At 45.5% G+C, this 22,550-nt stretch overlaps 1 protein-coding gene across 1 annotated transcript in view; it reads right to left on the bottom strand.

Moving 5' to 3' along the window:
• The window catches only part of MATN2 (matrilin 2), a 102,081-nt gene that overhangs the window by 47,747 nt on the left and 31,784 nt on the right, over positions 1-22,550 (bottom strand). Inside the window, exons 6-7 of the mRNA XM_040972693.1 lie at positions 8,638-8,760; positions 5,610-5,678 (exon numbers count right to left, since the gene is read on the bottom strand). Coding sequence (XP_040828627.1) covers positions 5,610-5,678; positions 8,638-8,760 — 192 coding nt within the window. The remainder of the gene's footprint in view (positions 1-5,609; positions 5,679-8,637; positions 8,761-22,550) is intronic.

The raw sequence follows: 22,550 nt of genomic DNA, 5'->3' as shown, positions 1-22,550 counted from the left end.
TAACTCTTCTGGCCTCAATATTTAGACTGGTGGGAAAGTCAGAAGCTTCACTTAAGATATATTGGTAATGGGCCCAGTGTAGTAGCCTAGTGGCTAATTCCCTGCCTTATAACCACTGGGATCCCATATGGATACCATTTTATATCTTGGCTGCTCCACTTCCCATCCACTTCCCTGCTCGTATCCTGGGAGAGCAGTATAGGATGGCCCAAAGTCTTGGGACTCTGCACCCATGTGGGAGACCTGGAAGAAGCTCCTGACTCCTGGCTTCAGATGGGCTCAGCTCCAGCTACTGTGGCCACTTGCGGAGTGAACCAGTGGACAGAAATTCTTTCTTCTTATATCAGCTCTCTGTATATCTGGTTTTTCAAATAAAAGTCAATTAATCATTGAAAAAAAAAAAGATTTCTAGGTAAGCATGTACCACAAACTTTCCTTTTCCTGGAATGCTATACAGTAGGGTTCCCAGTGTTTGTCCAATTGCAAAAAGGAGCAAAGTTGCATAGAAGAAGCCCTTTTAACTGATCTGCACTCCACCAACTTCCGGTCAGTCAATGTTTCCGTTTTTTCTGGCAATCTGGAACCTGCTACCTGCAGCACAGTGAACATCCCAGTACTGGGACAGCTGCTTGTGTGTTTCCATTGACTGAACTGCATAGCCATAAAGTGTTAGTTCTCAGGGTGGCACAGTGGCATAGAGGCACAGCAAACTAATCCTCCCTTGGTGGTGCCAGCATTCTATATTCTGTACTCTGCATTCTATATTTAGTGCTCAGCACCAGTTTGAGTTCCACTGCTCCACTTTCCATCCAGCTCCCTGCTAATGGCCTTGGAAAGCATCAGAGGATGGCTCAAGTCTTTGGGACCCTGCACCCATGTGAGAGAGCTGGCAGAAGCTCCTGACTCCTGGCTGCGGACTGGCTCAGCTCCAGCCATTGTGGCCATTTGGGGAATGAACCAGCAGTTGGAAGATCTCTCTCTGTTTCTCCTTCTCTCTCTGTAAAATCTGTCTTTCAAATAAAAACAAACTTTAAGAAGTAGTAAAGTATTATTTCTCCAAATGTGGGCCACGAACACGCTGCATCAACCATTGCTTAGGGTGTAGTCAGTAGTGCCAACTCTCAGGCTCCCTTCCAGATGGCTGGGCAGAGGGCCCAGGAATACACATTTTAATAAGCCGTGCAAGTGATTTCAATGAATGCTAAAATGTGACAGCTTCTGTCACAAAAAGCTATTTTGTCTCTATGCCATTTGTAAGATTACTGTAATTTAACAAAATCAATAACGTATAAGCACAATAGAAAATAGAAAATAAGTTTCTAAAAACTAAAATCTAAATTGAGAACTTTGCAATGATTTCAGGCAATACACTAACCCATACTGCTGTAAAATCTGGCATGTATGAAATAAGTGTAAAACATCAGGAAAAGGGGGAGGGCAGTTAAGAACTAGTACATCCCATATCGGAGTGTCTGGGTTTGAGTCCTGGCTCCAAATTATGAGTCTAGCATATCACCAGGGCCAATCCTGGGAGGCCAGCTGCTGGTGAGGGTAGGAGTGGAGAAGGGCAGGGGGTGCTGCTTCCCACATGGGACGTCTGGATTGCGTTCCTGGCTCCTGGACGTTGCAGGAATGAATCAGTGGGTAGAAGTGTGGGTGCTCTCTTACTCGCTCCCCCTCTCAACAGCAACAACAACAACAAAATATATATATGGAAAATTTTCATTAAAACTTATCAGCAGTTTGTCCTTATTGCTTTGCACGGTCTTCAAATCCTTATTTCAACTTAAAGAAACCCAAACTGAAAATAATAAACATGTTATGGGTATGGCTTATGAAAGAAAGATATTAAAATCTTATACTCACATTTTTTCTTCCGATCAACTTAAAACTAGCATTTTAAGAAGAATTACAATTAATTTTTATTAAAGGTATACATCTGCTTCAGATGAAAGCTTTTTTTTCTTTTTATGGTAGGTTTAGATATGTAATTTTAAAAAAAGAAAAAGAAATTCCCCTTTGGGAATGGTGTTTTCCAGGCCCAGTTTCATGGGTGAGAATGGCTTCTCTGAGGCCTTAGGTTCTTTATCTGCACAGCTCTCTGGGGAATGACAGACAAGGCAGGATTCCAGCATTTCTGGGTCTGAGAAGCCAGTCTGCAGAACCTCCCCACCTGGACATGATAGCTGTCCACCAACGTGCCACCAGAGCACTGAGGACAGAGGAGAAAGCCACTGGTGTGGCGGCTGGATAGAGAAGAGCCCACGTGCAGGTTCACAAACATGCAAGCTGTTCAAAGGTCATGAGAGCCCCAGTCCATTCAACTCCGACATGCTTGGCCAAATGTTTTGGGTTCTTGGCACAACTTCTTGGTTGCAAAATTTGCACTTGTGAAAAAAGAGGCCCAGGTTACAGGAAACAGATATATGGAGGTGACCTCAATGTGTACTCAGAGACAGCTTTCTTGTGCCAAGTCCTCATCTACTTCCACGGAATCTGTTAGCAGCTCTTTCCGGTGCGCAGAGAGTGCAGTGATGCTCTGGCTGGAGTTCTTGGGCTCTCCAGAATACAGAGTCCTTGGATCCCTGCGCCGGAGGCCCATGGTGCCACATTCAGGCTCTGGCCAACGGGCGGTATATCACTCAGCTGTCTGCAGGGATTACCCATACTTTGCTGCAAGGTAATAAAACCCTAGATGGACAGTTTCTGATTTATAACCTGGTTACATTCCAAGGATTTTCTCAGCAGGCATCAGCCTGCAGACACAGGAAATCTTAAAGAGGAATGTTTGGATTCTAAAGTTGGTTGGGAACAAAGTAAGAAAGGGCCAATCTAGTAGTTAGGAACATGGCACAACATATATTTTTGCTTGGAATATACTAAACAGGCAAAGTCAGACACAGAAAAACCTCTCTTCTCCAAAAAGCAAGACTGGTTTTTTAATATGCAGGATTTCAAATCTCAGATACAGTTTCTGACTGCTTTTGATAATAACAGAGGAGTCTTTCAGACTGTATTGCGTCCCCTCCACAAATGAAGCTCTAACCTCTAATACCACAGAATGTGATTCTATTTGGAGATAGGGACTTAACTCCTGATGTCCCATTGTCCTATATAAATAAGGCACCTACAAAAATTTAAATTGAGCAACCATCATGCCACTTATGTTAACTTTGAAATAACAATTATGGTCATTGAAATATTTACAGAATTGTTAACATGGGGCTTAGGTGTTTAACAATGATTAAGTTAAAATGAGGCTGTGAGGGTGGCTCTAATCCAGCCTGGCAATGTCTTTAGAAGGAGCAGAAATCCAGGTACAAAAGAAGGATACCAGTGGTCACACATACACAAGTGGACCATGTGAACACAGCCTTGCCTGTGCCAGCGGACAAGCTTATAAGAGCAGAGACCCCATAAGAAACCAGCCTTCTGGGCCTGGCACAGCAGCCTAGTAGCTAAAGTTCTCACCTTGCACACCCGGATCCTATAAGGGCACCGATTTGTGTCCCTGTGGCCCTGCTTCCCATTCAGCTCCCTGCTTGTGACCTGGGAAAGCAGTCAAGAATGGCCCAAAGCCTTGGGACCCTGCACCCATGGGGAAGATCGGAAGATCTTTCTCTCTGTCTCTCTTCTTCTCTGTGTATCTGCCATTCCAATAAAAAATAAATTGAGACTCTTTTAAAATTCCTTAAGTAATTATTTGAGAGGCAAGGAGACAGAAAAATAGGGGTTTGTATGTGTCGGTCCACACCATCCCCCTACTCCATCCCCTCAGTCCCACCACCTACTCCACCAAACACTCAGAGTGGCCCAGGCCAAGCCAGGACCGAAGCCAAAAGCTCCATGCAGTCTTCTGTACAGGTGGCAGAAACCCTGCTGCTTAAGCCAACACCACTGTCCTTCTAGAGTCCACAGCAGCAGGAAGGTGGAGTCGGGCTAGGGATAGGACGTGAATCCAGGGACTGCACTGTGGCATGTGAGCATTCTAACCAGTGAGCTAATTAATACCTGGTACAAACACCTGCTCTGGGAGAAAGTTTTGAAGGTAGTGGTGAAGCATCTTAAACCCCCATGCTAAGTAATAAGTGTGTGTACTAAAGTTTGGTATATTAGCAAATGCAAGCATTCATAAGAAAATAACAAATAAAAAATGATATATTAGTTAAGACTCAGTGAATGTTGATTAGTTTTTGCCTATGAGACATGGCAATGGTGGAAATATTAATAACAAGCACTTGTATAGCACTATTCTAAGTGCTTTACACACAGTAATTCAATCTTTTGGGGTAGATATTAACCTCAATTTCAGATGATATAACTGAAGCAGAAAGAGGTTAGGAGACTTGTAAAATGTGTACATCAGTAGTACCCACCTCTTGAGGTTGTTGCAATAGACAGAGAAATTTCAAATGCATCATGGGACTTAGCATCAATATATGTAGTTTATCACACAGTCTCCTAACCAGGGCAGGTAGATTTTGAGGGTCAAAAGATATCCAAATGCCATCCATTTGCTTCACAACTATTTATTCATCAGTTACTGTGCAAGACTTCACTCTAAACCTTAGAAGGCAATGAGAAGCAAATTCTATCCTGAGAAGAAAGGATGGATGGGGACCTAGTGTTACGGTTAAGTTGCCACTTCCAAGTGCAGCTTTGAACTTTGGCTCTTCTGCTTCCAATCCAATTTCCTCTTAATGCATTTGCGAAGGCAGTAGAAGGTGACTCAAGAACCTGGTCCCCTGCCACCGCGTAGGAGACCCAGATGGAGCTCCCTGCTCCTGGCTACAGTCTACCCCTGCCCATGGCTGCCACTAGGGAAGTGAACCAACAGATGTAAGATCTTTGTCTCTCTCCCTTTCTCTTTAACTCTGTCTTTCAAATAAATAAATAAACACATGTTTTTTAAATACCAAGGAAAAGGAGAAAGAAAAACAAAAGACAGAAGCATAAGGTAAGCTGTTGGCAGTGGTGAGCTCCAGGAAGTGGAACTGGAAGAAGCAACTTCAAGCTTTGATTGGTGCACATTTATACACCAGCATTTTCAAAACAATAAGCAAAAGAAGATTTTGTAATTAAGGGGAAGAGATTTTATTCTACAGACATGAATGCTCGAGTTTGGACCAGTCACTCCACAGCAGTCAATGAATAAGGAAAATGCGTGTGTGGCCAGTCCCTCTCTGCATGAGGAACAAAGTACAACCCTGAAGGTCCACAAGCAGCTTGGGCAGGGGAGACCCAGCCCGATGCAAAACCCTGAAAGAGCCTGGCACTAAGAACAGGCCAGACTGACACCAGCCTACAGCTCCTTGGCCAGCACGTACACTCTAAACAAAAGAAGGTAGCTTCTTGGAACAATCACTTATCAACAGCAACCAGATCTCCACAAAAACAAGCCAGAAAGGGCTCGGGAAGATTGCCCCAGCCTTCAAAGTCACTCATAGATAATCACTACCTTTGTTCCTTGGAGACACCATCGTAAAGACATGCCAAAAAAACCCTGAGACTGTGACAACTCAGTGGCTTGGTCTTCCTTTCTACCAGCCCCTTTCTTTGCTTATAATTTCTTTTTCTTACTTCAAAAAAAACTTTGGTTCTACCCTCACCGCTGTGTCTGGCCCTGTAAACCACCCTCACCACCAGGACACGACCCCAGACTCCGCTCACCAGCTTTTCTGCAACACAATAAAGCAGTCAGTAACGCCAGATGTGCAAGGCCAGTGGAAAATTCACCCTCAGAGATAGAAAATGCTCTTTGAAAAAAATAAAAGATACACAGTTTTGGATGGTCACGCACATAGCTTTGGTGGCAGTGGATTAATCACTAATGCAGGGACTCCCCAAAGCACAAGAGGGGGTTTCAGGGAGTGGGCGATCCTGAGTGGAGTGCCTGGAGGTGGAGATAAAGCCAGCACTGTCTCCCAAGTGAATGGACCACTCAGGCGGATGGGACTCTGGCAGTTGAATGCAACATTCCACTAAGTTAAACATGTGGAAATGTTGTATGAAGTCCTCAGTCAGTGGCTAAGAACTGCATCTCCCTGGGGCTCACAGCCATCACTCTGAGATGAGTCACATCCTAGAATCATGGCTCTGAAGCGTTGAAAGGCAAAACCCTTCACATCAATTCACCAGCAGCCAGACATGGCTATTGTCTAACACGGGTTTTCAAACGAACACTTCAGAAGGGCTGTCACCACTCTCAGAGCCTGCTCTCCAACCTCTAAACTCTGATCTTTCCTCCTTGATGACCAGCAATGGCTTCCTAGTTTTCTTCTTAGAAGCTTAAGCATGAGTTCTGGCAGAGTTCTGAAATGTTTGCTACAGCGAATCAACACTTAAACGTGGTAGCCTTCTTTCCGAAATCTGTTCCCTTTGGTCTTGTTGGCACGTGACATTAACCTTAACCCAGCCTGGAAGTTCTCTTGCCTGTCACATTTCAGAAAAAGCAAAGCTTCTGTCTTGGAAGCAGCCCAGTGCCATAGCCTAGTGGCTAAAGTCCTTGCCTTGCATGCACTGGGAACCCATATGGGTGCTGGTTCATGTCCTGGAGGCCAGTTTTCCATCCTGCTCCCTGCTTGTGGCCTGAGAAAGTAATTGAGGATGGCCCAAAGACTTGAGACCCTGTGCCCATATGATAGACTCGAATGAAGTGCCTGGCTCCTGGCTTCAGATTGGCTCAGATACAGCCATTGCGGCTACTTGGGGAGTGAATCATTAGATGGAAGATCTTCCTCTTTGTCTCTCCTCCTCTTTGTATATCTGACTTTCCAATAAAGATAAATAAATTTTTAAAAATCTTTTTTTTGTTATATTGTTTTTTATTGATTACATCGCATTATGTGACACTGTCTCATAGGCTCTGGGATTCCCCCAACCCCTCCCCATACCCTCCCCCCACGGTGGATTCCTCCACCTTGTTGCAGTATTACAGTTCAAGTTCAGTTAAGATTCTTTCATTGCAAGCATAAAGTCCAGCATCTTATTGTAAATTCAACGGATTATTGGGGAGACCATCTCTGGTCTGAAAGCAGAGCTGGCAGAATATCATCTTGATCAATTAAAAGCTACAACATAACATCAACATCAATTTACAACATTATGGAATTAATTGACATGGTATTGAGTAACAAATATATTTTTTAAATGCAGGTTCTTAACTGCAACCTCTGACTATTTCATTGACATTTCAATTTTGGTTTATACACAGAACCGGCTGCTATACACCTTAAAATGGCTATAGGGAATTATTCAGCTGTCTCGTGTCTATTTTCATTTTAGCATTCAGCAATTTATAGTGTTGAAGCTTAATTTTGCTGAACTTGGCAGATTTGGGGATAGTGTAAACCGGCTTATAACTCTAAGAAGGCATATAACAACAGTTGAAGTGCAGAACAGTTTTAGGAGGGGTGTGCAGAGAAATCTTTAATACCTTAGTGAGGAGTAACTAATCTTTATGTCCTATCTAGTAAGGCATGTGTGAGTTCATGCTGACTGTTTCTAAAAATCTTAATATTAAATAAAAATGAATCTTTAAAAAATCTTTAAAAAAGAGTAGAATAAATTAAATAAATCTTAAGAATATATACAAATAAATCTGAAGAACGTATGCATATCATTTTAAAGAGTTACAGGGAGAGAGGGAGGGAGGAAGACACAGAGGCAGAAAGAGAGCTAGAGAGAATACATGCACTTCATTCACTCTCCAAATGGCCACAACAGCTGGGGCTGGGTCAGGCTGCTGTAGCAGACTCAAACTCCATCTAGGTCTGCCATCTGGTTGGCAGAGTCCAAGCACTTGGACTTTCTCCCACTGCTTTCCCAGACCCATGAACAGGGAACTGATCAGTGGAGTAGCTAGGACTTGAACTGGCATTCATAGGGGATGCTGGCATCATAAGTGGCAACTTAACCCGCTGTGCCACACACTGGCTTTAAGAGCACCCAAGTTGCAAGGGCTTTGTGGACAACCAGGAGTTGCTGCACACACATCAGAGAATTGCTGACCTGCTCTGCGGCTGTCTAGGGAACCATGACTGAAGAAATCACATACTACCCCACCTCTCCTACCTGCCACCCGGTCTCCTGGGATGGGAGGGCAAGCAGCTAACTCTAAGTCGGTGATTGAGGTTAAGCACATCCAGGAGACTCCTGAGCCGGGTCTGACATGGGAGCCATGCTTGTCTTCTCTGATCATGCAGCCTTAGCACATAGAGCCGCACCCACATGTCTGGCAGTCCCTGGGGCCTCTCACGGAGCCGCAAGCCCACACGGCACCTGCACCCATCACCCAGTGAATGGCAGGCAGAACACATGAGCTCTATGTAAGCCAGACTTCTCAAACACACCCTCCAAATCCTTTTCAAGTGAAGCAGGGATAGCCACTTACACCGCCTTAGATTATCCTACAGTTGCCTTTTGCTGAGGCCCCAGAATGAGAAAATGCTCACTTATGTCATAAATGAAATCTTCCCTGTTCAAATTTTGCACAACAGCTAGAGCAGAGAACCAAGCACTTGGTGGGAAGCCAGGAGAGGGGACCTGGAGATACAGGAGGTGCCTGGGAAGCAGGTCCTGCCTCTTTGCCGGGCTTGGCTTATAGGTCTTCGCTCGGCAAGACTGGAGGATACTCACCCACACACTTTTTCCCGTCCTCAGCCAAGGTGTAGCCACCGTAGCACTGGCAGACAAAGGAGCCGGGCACATTCACGCACAGCTGCTCGCAGGCGTGGTCCTCCGTAGCACACAGATCCTGGACTGAGGCAAAATGGCAAGGTTAGAACCTGACCGTGGATGGCGGCACCTGAGGGACTTCATGGCACATGCTAAGTCAACTGAGATGACTCCAGAGGCGCTCATTTGTGCTCAAAGCAGAACATTCAGAAAACAGAGAAACATTTTTACAAAGGAAATGCACCTGGACAAGCCATGGCTGGGCTGGAACATCCAACAGCAAGAACCAGATTGGGTGGAAGGCCAGTCAGGAAAAGCCACAGTTCCTGCTATGACAGGAGGTGGACTGAGTAGGATTGGCTCATGGACCCACTGGTAAGCGTGTAACCTGGCATTGGGAGAGGTTCTGATGGAGGAGCCTGGGCAACTCCTCTGGCAGGACACAGACCCGGCAGGTCAGCGCAAGAAACATGATAGGAAACAGCCCAGAACAGGCCATGGAAAGCTACCCACTGGCATACACTTGGCAGACGTAGGGGCAAGACCAGGCTGAATCTGTCCACGTCATCCACTGGCAAATCCAGGCACCAGTGTGGGTCGACCTAGGTTCGGTTGCAACAAAGACTAGTGCACAATATGGAATGCCGAGGTGAGGTTGCCTGTACCGGAGGGGACCGCAGCGCCCAACCAGCCTGAGAACAAGAAAGGAAGTAGGCAGAGCCAGCAGGGGAATAAGGGAGGGTTCCTTTGCTGGACAGCTACTCCCGCTGGAGAGCATGGGCTGGGATGGGGGCAGACCAGACTAGGCAGAGCTACCACACCTGTGCGCCTCATGTGGACTAGATCAGGGAAAAGCCGGGCTCGGTGGATTATTCCTACTGGTGCAAACAGAATTTAAGTGGGCGAGGTTTGTTTTGGGCAGCTGGAATCTGGGAGTGGGAGAGGCCTGGGAGGGTAATAGTGGGCTCATCCCTCTTGGGTTACCACTTCCACGGGAGGACATAAAACTAAACAGTGGCTGGGGTGGAATGGGGTGTGGGGCAGACTGGATTACTGCTACACTTACTGGCAAACCAGGGTAGGGGCGGTCCTGGTGGGGGTTATTGTGGGTCGCTCCAACTAGGCTGCAGCTCCCACTGGTTTAGGTGAGGGCCAAATATGTGCGGGGCAGAACCAGGCTGGACTGCAACACCCATTGGTTCCAGTGGAAGTCGGGAGTGAAAACAGAACCAACCCAACAATTACAACCACCAGCTGATTGGAGCGATGGACGGTGCCAGGCCCTGTACTTGTTAGCACATACAAGAAGTTTCTTTGGAGATCTTCCTAATCTAAATGCTGGACTCAGAACCCTAACGAAGAAAAGAGAGAAGACAGAACAGGTCAACCAACCATCTCAGCTATGATGGACTATGTCAATCAGTGGATTTTTCAAAGACCTCATAGTGCTTGGAGTGGCAAGATTGACAGCGATTCATAACTGTTGCAACATCAAAACCACTCGAGCAAGAACCTCAGAGCATGCCCTACACCCGGGACTTGGGGAGGGTGGGAAATTGGGTGGGCCTTCTCCCTTAATACCCCCCTTTTAAACATGAAGGTAACAATATGGAAAACATACTAGTATTATCCACTTTCCTGTAGCCCTTGAACCTTCTTACTCTAACTAAGTATGTAAAGAATATAAAAATAAATTTTATTTAAAAAAATAAATAAATAAAATAAAATAATATTAAAAAAAAAACAAAGGAAATGCACCTATAATCCTACCACTCTGAGGCAGCCAGGGGTCACGTGAGGGTATTTTAATATTTTTAAATGAGTACTTACAAATATCTACATTGGGAATGGAGCCTGACGCCAGCAAGGGCAAGCCCATCCTTTGGAACACAAAGTGCCTCATCACCACAGTTGCCCTGATTCACCCCCAAGATCATCCAGCACCGTCTTTTTGACATTCTGCAGACAGGGCAGCAGGGGGACCCCAGCCAAAGGAACTGCCACCCTCATGGAAACAGGGCAAGAATAAAAATAGCCTCAAGTGCCGAAGTCCAAATCTCTCCTTCTGGACATACTTTCCTTACGCCTTTGTCTACTAGAGGCTTTGGGGAAGGACATGTGGTACTCTGTTTATTCACCCCAGTAACCAGAGGGGAAAATGAAGACACCGGGACACGAAAATTCCCCAGGGGAGAGATGGGTGGGCAGCTACTGGTTGTCTTGATGTGGAATAGGCAGGTAGTTCAGTTTTGCTAAGGATAAGTCTATCTCCCTACTCATCCATCAACATGCTCCCTTTCCTGGGATGGGTCTGCTTCATCAGGGACCTAAATGGGGGGAAGGGCATCAGGAAGACACAGTTATTAAGCACCACATGGAACTTGTGCAAGTGCCATGTGATTCCTATGTGGGTTCATGCCTAGAGATGCACCACTCCTGATCTCACAAACGAAGCCAAAAAGGGGCACTCCAGGGCCTGGCACAACGGCTCAATAGGCTAATCTTCCCCTTGCCACTGCTGGATCTCACATGGGCACTGGTTCATGTCTAGGCTGCTCAACTTCCCGTTCAGAATGGCCCAAACCTTGGAACACTCCACCTGTGTGGGAGACCTGGAGGAAGAAGCTTCTGGCTCCTGGCCTTGGATCAGCTCAGCTCCAGCCATTGCAGCCACCTGGGGAGTGAACCAGCAGATGGAAGATCTTTCTCTCTGTCTCTCTTCTCTGTATATCTGCCTTTCCAATAAAAAGATAATAAAAATAAATCTTTTTTAAAAAATTAAATAGCTGGAGGTGCTGCTTGAGTCCCTGTTCTAGCCTTCCCCACCTTTTTTTTCTCTTCCTGTAACCTTCCAGCCCACTGCCCTCTTGTGACAGGTATTTCTCTGCGTGGGGCACTCCATGCTTATGCATGTTTGTGTGTTCCCATTCTCAACTTGCGAATAAATTTCGTGATCATTTTGCGCACTTTCTATGTGTCTGCACTGAGAATGCTGGTCTGGGGAAAGGGAAAGGCTGGAGCAGGCTTACACTGGCCAAACATCTTGTGTCCACAAGAACTGAGCTATGGCTCTGTAGTCACAGGCCACCTAGGAATGCACTTACGGGAAGGCCTCTACCACAGCAGAATGGAGAACGCAGCAGAGACAGAAAAAATTAAACACATCTTGGAGCCATCACTGACCCAGGCTCTCCTTGGCATGGACAAGCTGCCACATGCACACACTGTTTCCCAGCAGGGAGAACAGCTTGGACGCTGTGCAACAGCTTCCTAGCTCTACCAGCAGCTTCACCATTCAAATTGAGGACAATCGGAAAGCAACAAAGGGACTCGGCATACGAAAGAAGAGAATTTTCTCTCATTCAAAGCTATCACTCTGACAGGTAGGATCAAAAAACATTGCCTAGAAAGCTTGATGAACCCCTGATTCCAACAGCTAGGCTTCAATATCATCTCTTAGATCTCCGAGTTCCACAGTTTATCATACTTTGAGATAAATACATCACATTGATACAGAAATAAAATAGGAATTGGTTCAGCACACCTACTAAGTGCAGTGAACTATTTTTAAAAATAAAACTCTAAAACAGGTACTGGGCTTAGTGATAAAGATGTTGTGATGCCCACATCTCAAACTGGAGTGCGTGGGTTGGACTCCTGGCTCTGCTCCCAACTCCAGCTTCCTGTTAATGCGATGCCTCCGAGGCAGTGTTGACGGCTCAACAAACTGGGTTCCTGCCACTCATACAAGAGACCCAGCTGACTTCCCAGCTCCTAGCTCTGAATTCCTTCACAGGATCTTACAACAAGAGCTTTTACAGTGGGGAGGAGGAGCCAGTATATTGCAAAAGAACCTTTGTGAAAATAGCATTTCAAAAGCAATGAACCAGGACCTTGAAACAACATTTTTTCCCCCCAAAAAAGACCTCCCCATACCATAGGGTAGGCAGAAAAGGCCATGAACTTGATATTCCTTTCAAGCAGGCTGAGGTACCTGTAGCAGAGCCAATGAGTAATTCCCAGATTATAACAGAAGCAGCAGTGCCCAAGCCGAGCTGCCATTAGAATGTTCCGGGGACTTATTGAAAATTGAATGCAAAGTGCTCATGTACACACACACACACAGACACACACACACAGATCCATGCCTATCAAGTCAGAACAGCTGGGCATGGATTCAGGTAATGGTATCCAATTCAGTTCCCAGAGGTCTCCAGCATGTAGCCAGGCTGAGAGCCACTGAACTTGATGGATAAAGGCCCCATATCCCTGGAAAGAGAAAATGCCCAGAGCTGGCCTCCCATTTATGATCTGAGATCCCAGCCCGGTTTCCTGTTGGCAAACCTGAGAGAGATTGCTGCTCTCCCTCCCGCTCCCTACACAGCTAGAACAGGCCCAGACTCCTGCGTGAGTGCGATTCCAGGAGAATCGTCCCGTTAAGTAAGCTTGCCAGTTGGCTTCTAGTGGCCTGTCCTTTCAAACTGCTTTTAGAATGTTCGGGAATTTATGACCAAGGGTGATTTTTACTGACCCAAGGGAAACCGTTGAAGGATTAAGCTAATTAAACAAAGACAAAGGAATAAATACAGACTAGATTCTGACAAACAACTTTGTTGTTTTCCTGGCAGTGGCAAGTTCCATTTGAAACAAATGCAGATGTTTTTGGATGATTCCTTATACTTTTGAAAAAACAGCACTTTTTTTTCTCATAGCCTGGGAGCACTTCCTTGAAGGGTGATAAAAGCAGCCATGGGGGGATAGGAAAGGCAGTGGATTCAGAGATCCTCTTATCCCAATGCAGTCTTCTGCCATCTCTATCTGGTGACTCTACTCACGGTCTATGACATCAGTCAGGAAGGTTTCTCCAAGTCCTCTGGTCCCCAGTGGTGCTCCAGATAGGCCCCCTCCAACATGTAACATTAAACCCACAGTGCTGCAAGGACTTGATCCTTAAGTTGGTATTCGTTTGAGAGTCTAGCAAGAGTTCTATTGCATGCAGTCAGTGATGAACAATGACAAAAACCTGCATGTCTTGCCTCCCAAGAGTTATGGTTTCCAAAGTGCTTCAAAACAAAACAAAACAAAACAACAACAAAAAAACACCCTCTCCTCTTGGGACTGACACCATGGCATAGCACACTTAACCCTCTGCCTGTACTGCCAGCATCCCATTTGGCTGCTGGTTCAAGTCCCAGCTCCTCCACTTCTGGTCCAGTTCGCTGCTAATGGCCTGGGGATGGCAGCAAAGGATGGTCCAAGATCTTAAGCCCCTGGACACACATGAGAGACATGGAAGAAGCTCCTGCCTCCCAGCTTCAGACCAGCCCAGCTCAATCTAGCCATTGCAGTCATTTGAAGGAGGGAACCAGTCAGGGTGGGCTCTAACTCATCTCTCTTACCAAGGCTGCATATTCTACCTCACAGCCTTGCTGTTTTTCATGGTGCCTGTGTAATGCTCTGCATCGGATGTGCAGCTTTGACTTGAGCACCTCTGTCCGCCCAGCCAAGAGCACACTGTCTCAATGGACGGATGTTCCTGGGGGCAGTATATTTAATATCCCTTTTAGTAGAGATAAAATTTTAGATTAGCTGATTTTTACCTCCGGGTCAAGAAGGGCAACAGAAACTTGGAGCCATGGGGCTCTTCCCTCTGTTGTACGCTTCAGATGGAGCCCCCCTCACCATGAGGACCCCCTAACTGATCTCTTGTGTCTTTTTGAGCCTGCTGACAACCTGTAGCCAGAGCAATCTGCTCCCACGTCTCCTCTGCTTAAATCCTCCTTTCTTCCCACTGCCCTAGAACAAAGCTCAAAGCCTCTCACGTGATGGTCGGAGCACGGCACGATACACCTCTCACCTGTCCTGTCTCAGGTTTTCTCTCTTCATCTATACTCTCCTCCTCTTTCTCTGAATCAAGTCTTCTCATGCTTCAGGACCTTTGCACATAGCATGCCTTCTACCTGGAATACCCACACCTCTTCCTTTCACCATACATTCTTTAGGATTCAGCTTAAAAACCACTTTCTCAAACCCGGTGTGGTGGCCTAACAGCGAAAGTCCTCACCTTGAACAGGCCAGGTTCCCATATGAGCACCTGTTCTAATCCCGGCAGCTCCGCTTTCCATCCAATTCCCTGCTTGTGACCTGGGAAAGCAGTTGAGGACGGCCCAAAGCCTTAAGACCTGCACCCCCATGGGAGACCTGGAAGAAGTTCCTAGCTCCTGGTTTTGGATTGGTGCAGCTCCAGCTGTTGAGGTCACTTGGGGAGTGAACCAGTGGATGGAAGATCTTCCTCTCTGTCTCTTCTCCTCTCTGTATATCTGACTTTGCAATAAAAATAAATAAATCTTAAAAAAAGACCACTTTCTCAGGAAACCTTGCTGACCATTAGGGGTGAAGTCTTCCCTGACAATTCCCCTTTGTAGTTCTCACTACAGTTGCATATTTTTTCTTATGCGCAGAACAAGGCTTATTTAAGAAAGTGAGAGGTCTCCTGCCATAGCTACAGGAGGGGGATCCAAGGAAGGAAAGAATCAAGGAAATTTAAGAAAGTGAGATCTTCTACATTAGTGACAGGAGGGTATAATTACAATTTCATGTACAGTTTGCAACTGACCAACTCAGGTCCAATCCCCAGGTCAGAAGAGGGCAGTTATATCCTCATGTCTCTCTCTGCTTCAGTATTCTAGCTCAAATATTCAGCATGGTGACTGGCACATAATCATGTAAAAAACATGAGGATGACTGAGTTGATTTATTCATTCATGAAACTGGTCAAAGTGCCAGGAAAACAACAGTAAATGAAACAGGTTGAAACCATAAATCCCTTCCTACAGAGAGCTCACTGGCTAGTGGGGGAATCATCAGCATGCCGGAGCCAGTTCATATTAACTTATGAAAACAGATTAAGTGCATCTTGTCTCAGCTCTGCTTTGGACAAGGCCGTGACAGGAGCCTGACATGCCCTTACCAGGAGTTTTGACACCCTGGAAACTGGCAGCCACTACCAATCTGAATGTTCCCCCCTGGAGAGCAGACAGTGGCACAATGAGTAACACATCACTGATGGGGAGAGACAATGTACCCAAGGGGTAACAGTACACAGTATGTTCTATCATCAGGAACAGGGGGACAGGAGTGCTGTGAGCAGAGGGCTCCAATCTTACATAATGTGAGCAAAATGGCTTTGCTGAAAATGTGTTTTGCTTTGTTTGTTTTGTTTCATTACGTTGTTGGCTAGAGATAAGGGGGTGATTTAAAAACAGAGGAATGGGGGGGTGGTCCTGGTGTGATGTCTCAGTTGGCTAATCTTCCTCTTTCAAGTGCCAGGATCCCATATGGGCACTGGTTGGTGTCCCAGCTGCTCTACTTCCCATCCAGCTCCCTGATTATGGCCTGGGAAAGTAATAAAGGTGTAGGCCCCGGTCTCCCAAGGGTTAACTCCACAGCACAGCTTGTTTCTCAAAGGTGTAACAGGAAGGGCAATCATGGCCTGATACATTTAGCCCGTGGCTTGACTGCAATTTCCCTCCTTCCTGCTTCCCATTTTTGCAGTCCTGACTGCAATTTCCCTCCTTCCTGCTTCCCCTTTTTGCATGTCCTTGGGGGAGCTTAGGTGTTGCTTAACCATTGGGAAGATCCTGGGAGGGGCCAAGCAGACTATATAAGAGTGGTTCGACTTTGAATAAAGGGTTTCACTTCACAAGAATGAGCCTCTGTGTGTTGTGTCGTGTGTGTTGTCTGTCTTGTCTGTCTCAAACCCTAGTCCCTCCGCTTGGCTTGGGGTACGTGGCAACGCGGGCGTTCCCAACATAAAGGATGGCCCAAAGCCTTGGGACCCTGCACCTGTGTGAGAGACCCAGAAGAAGCTCCAGGCTCCAGATTTTGGATCAGTTCAGCTCTGGCTGTTGCAGCCATCTGGGGAGTGAACCAGCAAATGGAAGATCCTTCTCTCTGTCTCTCCTTTTCTCTGTAAATCTGCCTTTCCAATAAAAATAAGTTAAAAAAAAATAAAACAAACGACTGAATCATCACTGGGGGCGTGGGGAGAGGTGGGCATGTAGGTGCAAAGAATGTTGATTCTAAAGTCAGTGGGGTGACCTGTGTGACTTCCATTCGATGACTTTCATGAGATTCAAATTTCGTAGGTGAGCTAATTAATTAAATGAGGACCATGACTTCACAGGGTGGCACAAGATGATAATATAGATGGCAAACCATGTGCCTCACGGGAGGTGCCCAACAATCATTAGTCCCTTCTTTCCTAAATCCAGAGTAGGACAGAAACACCTCCACAGGGAAGCTTAGTGGGGCACAGAGAGAGATAAGCTGCGACCCAATTCTCTGTCACACTTCTGATAAAGTAATTTCACATTATGGAGGACTCACAAAAGCTGTACACATAAATATTATATTCCAGTCTGTAACAGTATCTTTAGCTAAGTTTGGCCTGCGAGCTCTGTGCTGCAACTTGATCTGATATGGCAACATAGCCAATTTTGAATCCTATGACAAGAGCTGGACACATTCAAGCCATGCCTGCCAGGCCAGAGGGCATCTGCAAGCACACAGCTGCCAGCACCATTTGCTTGCTGTTCCTCATTCCTGGACACTTTTATGATGGAGCGGAACTGCAGCTGCTTGGTCCACCCAGGTGGAACTGATTAGCCAGGCTTCACTCACAGCCCCAGAGCCGTGCTAAAATCCACCCAGAACATTCTTTCCTACCCCCTTGCCCTGGCACATGGACCTAGGCTAAAATGTCCTGGTGCTTCCAGCTGGATATGGTGGAGGAGAGAAATACAGGACAAAGGCTGTGACTGCTGTGACAGCCATCATGCAGCGCTAACTCAAAGGGCTTTGTGCACTTTGTGGAACTGCACAAAAACTACCTGGCCTGCTGTGGCCACCCATGATTGTTTATTTCTCTTCTTGAAAGCAAAGGAGCACCTGCAGAAGACACTCTACCTTTTACAGCTCCTGCTGTTCCTGAGCCCAAGCTGCAGACATCAGAAATGGCTGCCCACAGCCAGGGAGGAGAGAGCGGTGCTGTTAAGGTTGTTCTTCCACTCAATGGGAAAGCAATGGGGTCTCCGCCCACTCCCACTCAAAGCACGGGTTCAGAGTCAGAGCTTGACGGGTGCAGGCAGAAGCCAAGCCTGGGTTTTGGATAGGGGAGACATCCCTTTTGTTTCATCACATCATCTGAAAGCACTAATCTTATTTTGACAGATGTAGCTTGGAGTTAAAGACTTTCAACAGTAACTGTGACTCATCATTGTGCCTCTACTGTGAGAGAGGAAATGCATCCAGTGTTGCTGAGAAAAACAAACCTGTCCTTTTCAGGCAAGCCCCAGCTGGGCACGCTTGCCTCCTTCCCCCTCCCTGCAGCTTGATTCTTTCTCAGTCAATTCTCTTCTCTAACCACATTTTTGGCTTTCTTTGCGGGAAGGAAAAAGGAGGAAGGTGGAAATCCTCCAAGACAATGTCTTAAAATCCGAGTAAGTCTGACTGAATAGGTTTGATCAAAGTAATCAACCAATGTGAACAAAGTCCTGCTCTTCACAATTTCTGAACAGCTATCACATCATCATATTTTTCATAGTTACCCCCTCTTGAGTGAATTCTCCCAGGGAAAGATTTGATTTCTGTGGTCCTCAAACTAGAGTGCATAAGGAGACTTAAGAAGTTCATGGGAAAAAAAAATGCAGTTAAAAGATAAGCTTATTTGGGTACAAAAGCATTTTTTAAATCCTTACGTAGTTGATTCATGACACATACTTTCCATGAAGCTTTTGAAGAATCTTTGCATGCATGGACTTAAAGTTTCTGCATCACAATAAAGCTTTTCATTCCATTTCTTTTCCCAAGAGCTTTTAGGAACATACCTGTCGATCAGATTCCCCTGTAGAACTTGCAAAAACCCATATTTCTTGGTCTCTGTTCCTAAATAATCTAATTCAGGAGGCCTAAGGAAGGCCTGGGAATTTGCATTTCTAACCTCCAAATTAGCATTTTTCCCCCCTGCAAAAGATGTTGCTGCCTTCCAGAGAACCACATCTTAAGAACCACTTGTCTAGGAGAAGCTGTGCAAGGTTCAAGTTCATCATCCCCTGTGTGTCTAGTTCTTTCCTAACTGACTTGGCTGTACTTAAATGTAGTCAGCTCAGTTCTCCCATACGGCTTTACTCTGCTCAGATTCCTTCTTATTTTCAAAATCCTGTGCCTTGGCACAGCCAGAAGGTGAACAAACGGCATGTGATGATCTTGAAGCTCTGGAGCTCAGATGCAATCAGGAGAAAGCGCCACACAGCAAGGCCCTGCTGGGCTTCTGGTGGTCTCAGAACAGCTGGGGAGATGGTGGGGTGTGTGTGTATATCTTGCTCATCCTTCCTCTCTTGCTCCATGCTAACCGTGGCCTGCCCCTGTGTTCATACCTTCACTTTCCACACCCTTCTTCTCCCTCCAAGAGTTCATCCATTTTCAGGGTCACAGCCAGCCCTGCCTTTTCTTTGAAATCAAATTCTCCCTCTCCAGCTGCACCCAGTCGCTTGTGTGGGATCCTATCTGGACTCAGCAGTTTGCCCTCAAAACTTGCTTTCCTCTCTGAGTTTCAATACTACCTTCCTCCACCCATTCCCATCCTGCCATAGAACCCCTCCTTGGCACTGAGATGGCTGCTGTGGTCTCCTAATGGATTCCGGGGCCTGAGAAACACATGCACTGAATTGACTGTAATTGTAAACGGATTGCATCTTTCTTATCCAGCACGAAGGAAGCCAAGAGCTGAGTATTTCTTGCATCTCAAATATTGAAGAGAAACTCCCTAAGAGTAGCTGGTTTACAGAGGCAAATCCTTAGGTATCAAATGCATGAATGCATCAATGGTATCCCTTCCTCATTTTCCACCTACTTCTAACCCAGTGCCTGCATTATGGCCAGCCCTAACTTGCCAAAATGTGGTTTTTCCCTTGGTACTTGTGTTTGGCTCCCCCTTCTCCCTAAAGTATGCCACTGGAACTCAGCTTGAAAATTTGTCCCAGCTCACATTCCTTCTTCCCTTTATCTTCTCCTGAGGCACAAACTATTCCAGATAGCACACCAGTCTCATTTGTGATTCTTCCTTCCCAATTTCTTCTCTTGTCACATTTTGTCTCAGCACCATCGCTTATCCTCAAGAGCCTTGTCTGATTTATAAATGTCAATTGTTTTGAAAGTTATAACTGGCACATGCTGGAAAGACAATTTGATAAACTGGACTAGACCAACACAGCACCACCACTGTCAGGGTGCTGAACAGTTACCACCACCAGGTTCCCCCACTGTCCTGTTGTAATCCCTCATCCTGCCTCTTCTCTCCTCCTAACCCCCACCAACCACTAATATGCAAACTGTCCTGTAAGTGGAATCATGCAACAGATACTCTTCTTTTCCCTCTTTGGTCTTATTTCTTTCATTCCACACAGTAATTCCGGAAGTGCTCCACATGTCAGCAATTCCTTCTTCACACTGAACAACTGCACTGGAACAATGCATTACTCCTTTACCTGCTGGTGGACAAATGGGTTGTTTCCATTTGGGGGCTTTTACAAGTACAGGTGATGTGAAGTTTTGTCTGGACATAAACTTTCATTTTTCTTGGTTGAATATCCAAAAGTGGAATGGCTGGATCAAATGGCAAGTGTATACTTAACTTTGTAAGAATTGGCTAGATTGGCTTCTACATTGGATGAACTACTTTGTGTTGTGATCAATAGTGTATGAGAGTTTGCGTACTGACAACCACTGGTATGGTCAATCCTCTGGGACATGTAAATTCTAGTGGGCATCTAGTGGTATCCCACTGTAGCTTTGGCTTGCATTTCCCTGATCTGATAATGAGCATCTCTTCACATTGCTTCTTCATCATCTACATGCCTTCTTTAGTTTGTTGTCTATGTAGTCTTGCCAATCTCTGTTGGGCTATTTGACTTGTTAATGAGTTCTAGGGATTCCTTTTGTTTTTTGCAAATATTTTATTCCAGCTTCTAACTTGCCTCTTCATTTTAGTAGCAGCATATTTTGCAAATGTTCCTATTTTGATGAAGTTTGATTCAGGTTTTGCAGCTTTTTGTAGACTATTTAAGAAATTTTTGCCAAAAATTAAGAAATTTATCCTACAGTTTCATCTTGATCAGTAATAGCAACTACTCTTAATGTAAACTTAAAACTCAATTGAATAGAATTTTATATATGGCATGAGTTAAGCGTAAGGTCCATTTTTTTTCCTTTGGATTTTGCACATGATACCCCAATTAACAAAACACTCTATGGAATACATTTTCCTTTACTCATTGAACAGCCTTTGTACTACCGTCAAAAATCATCTCACCCTTGATGTGTGCCAGACCCTGGACTGGCAAGCACACACAAGAATCTGGTCTGGGATCTCCTCTGATGAAGTTTCTCTAGGGATCCCTTCAACTGAACTGCTGGACTCAGAACCCCAACCATCAAGAGAAGTGCAGGTTCTGGGGTCTGACTGCGGAGTGCAAGTGTCAAAGTTGAGCCTCTTCAGAGGCTCAGACAGAGCAGTGGACAGCATACCCAGGTGCATATGGAGGATATGGCAGCCCATCAGAACCTGCAGAGGACACTTGGCACCACAACAGAAGAGAGAAGACAGAACAAGCCAATCAACTACCCCAGCCAAGTGTTGGCAGTGAAAATCTGGGCAAGTGGAGACGCTAAGGTGGACTATGTCAGCCAGTGGATTCTGAAGAGATTTCATTGTGCTTGGAATGGCGAGACTGGCAGCAATTCAGAGCTGTTGAACAATCAAAACCACTTGAGCAATGCCCTTGGAGCATGCCCCACCATCGGGGAACTGGGATGGATGGGAGGGTGGGTGTGGCTTTTCCCTTTGTCTCTCCCCTTTCTCCAGAAGGAAAAAAGAGAATGTGGAAATAATGTTCTTACCCACTTTCCTATAGCCCTTGAGCCTTTGAGCTCTAATCAACCATGTAAAGATCATCAAAATAAAAAAAAAAAGAAAAAAATTATTTCACCCTGCACGTATGGGTTTATTTCTGGACTCTATTCTGTTTTTTGACCTTCAGGTCCTTCTTCACACCAGTACCACACTGTCTTGGTTACTGTTGCTTTTTCATTAGACTTGAAGTCAGGTAAGCTATACCTTCCAACTTTATCTTTTTCTTAAGTTTTAGTCAAGCCACATCAAACATAGTTCTCCACTTATGGACCTGGCTACATGTTATACTTTTCTTGTAACCACAAATCAATACAAGTGGCAGCTTCTCAGTGGTTCAAGGCCACACACAGCATGCAAAGCTTCAGTTGCCCAACACACAGCTTCCCTGGTGAGGTTACACAAGGCAACGATCTGTCTTCCTGTACCAATACTTTGTAAACTAGCCTCCTTTAGCATCTGTCTTGTGCCACGAGCTTTTCCATTTTCGTTAGTGATTTCTCTGTGTACAATGGACCCCATGGTAGAGCTGAAGTGCTATCTAGTGTTCTTAGGTGAAAAGAAGTTCATGATGCACTGTATGGGGAAAATACGTGTGTCAGATAAGCTTGATTCAGGCTTGAGTAAGAATATTGTTGAGCATAAGTTCAATGTTAATGAGTCTTTGATTAGAAATACATGAGACAAGGCTCTCTATTGACAGATGAACAAGTGAAGATTCCACTGGTTTCTCTATGAGAGCATTCAGTCTGGGAATTCGGTTTTACCACTTTTTCTGATCTGCATGACTTTGCTTTTTTTTTTTTCATTATTATACCAGTTAAAACCTCCATATATGTTTATAGAGGTGACGAGTCTTCTATCTTAGGAAGAAAGCCTTTAGTCTTTTTCTTTTCTTACACACACA

The sequence above is a fragment of the Ochotona curzoniae genome, unplaced genomic scaffold (genome assembly GCF_017591425.1).
Source record: "Ochotona curzoniae isolate NIBS_2020 unplaced genomic scaffold, NIBS_Ocur_1.0 contig_2318, whole genome shotgun sequence".
Taxonomy (NCBI): Eukaryota; Metazoa; Chordata; class Mammalia; order Lagomorpha; family Ochotonidae; genus Ochotona; species Ochotona curzoniae.
This window is presented reverse-complemented; position numbering and strand designations above follow the sequence as displayed.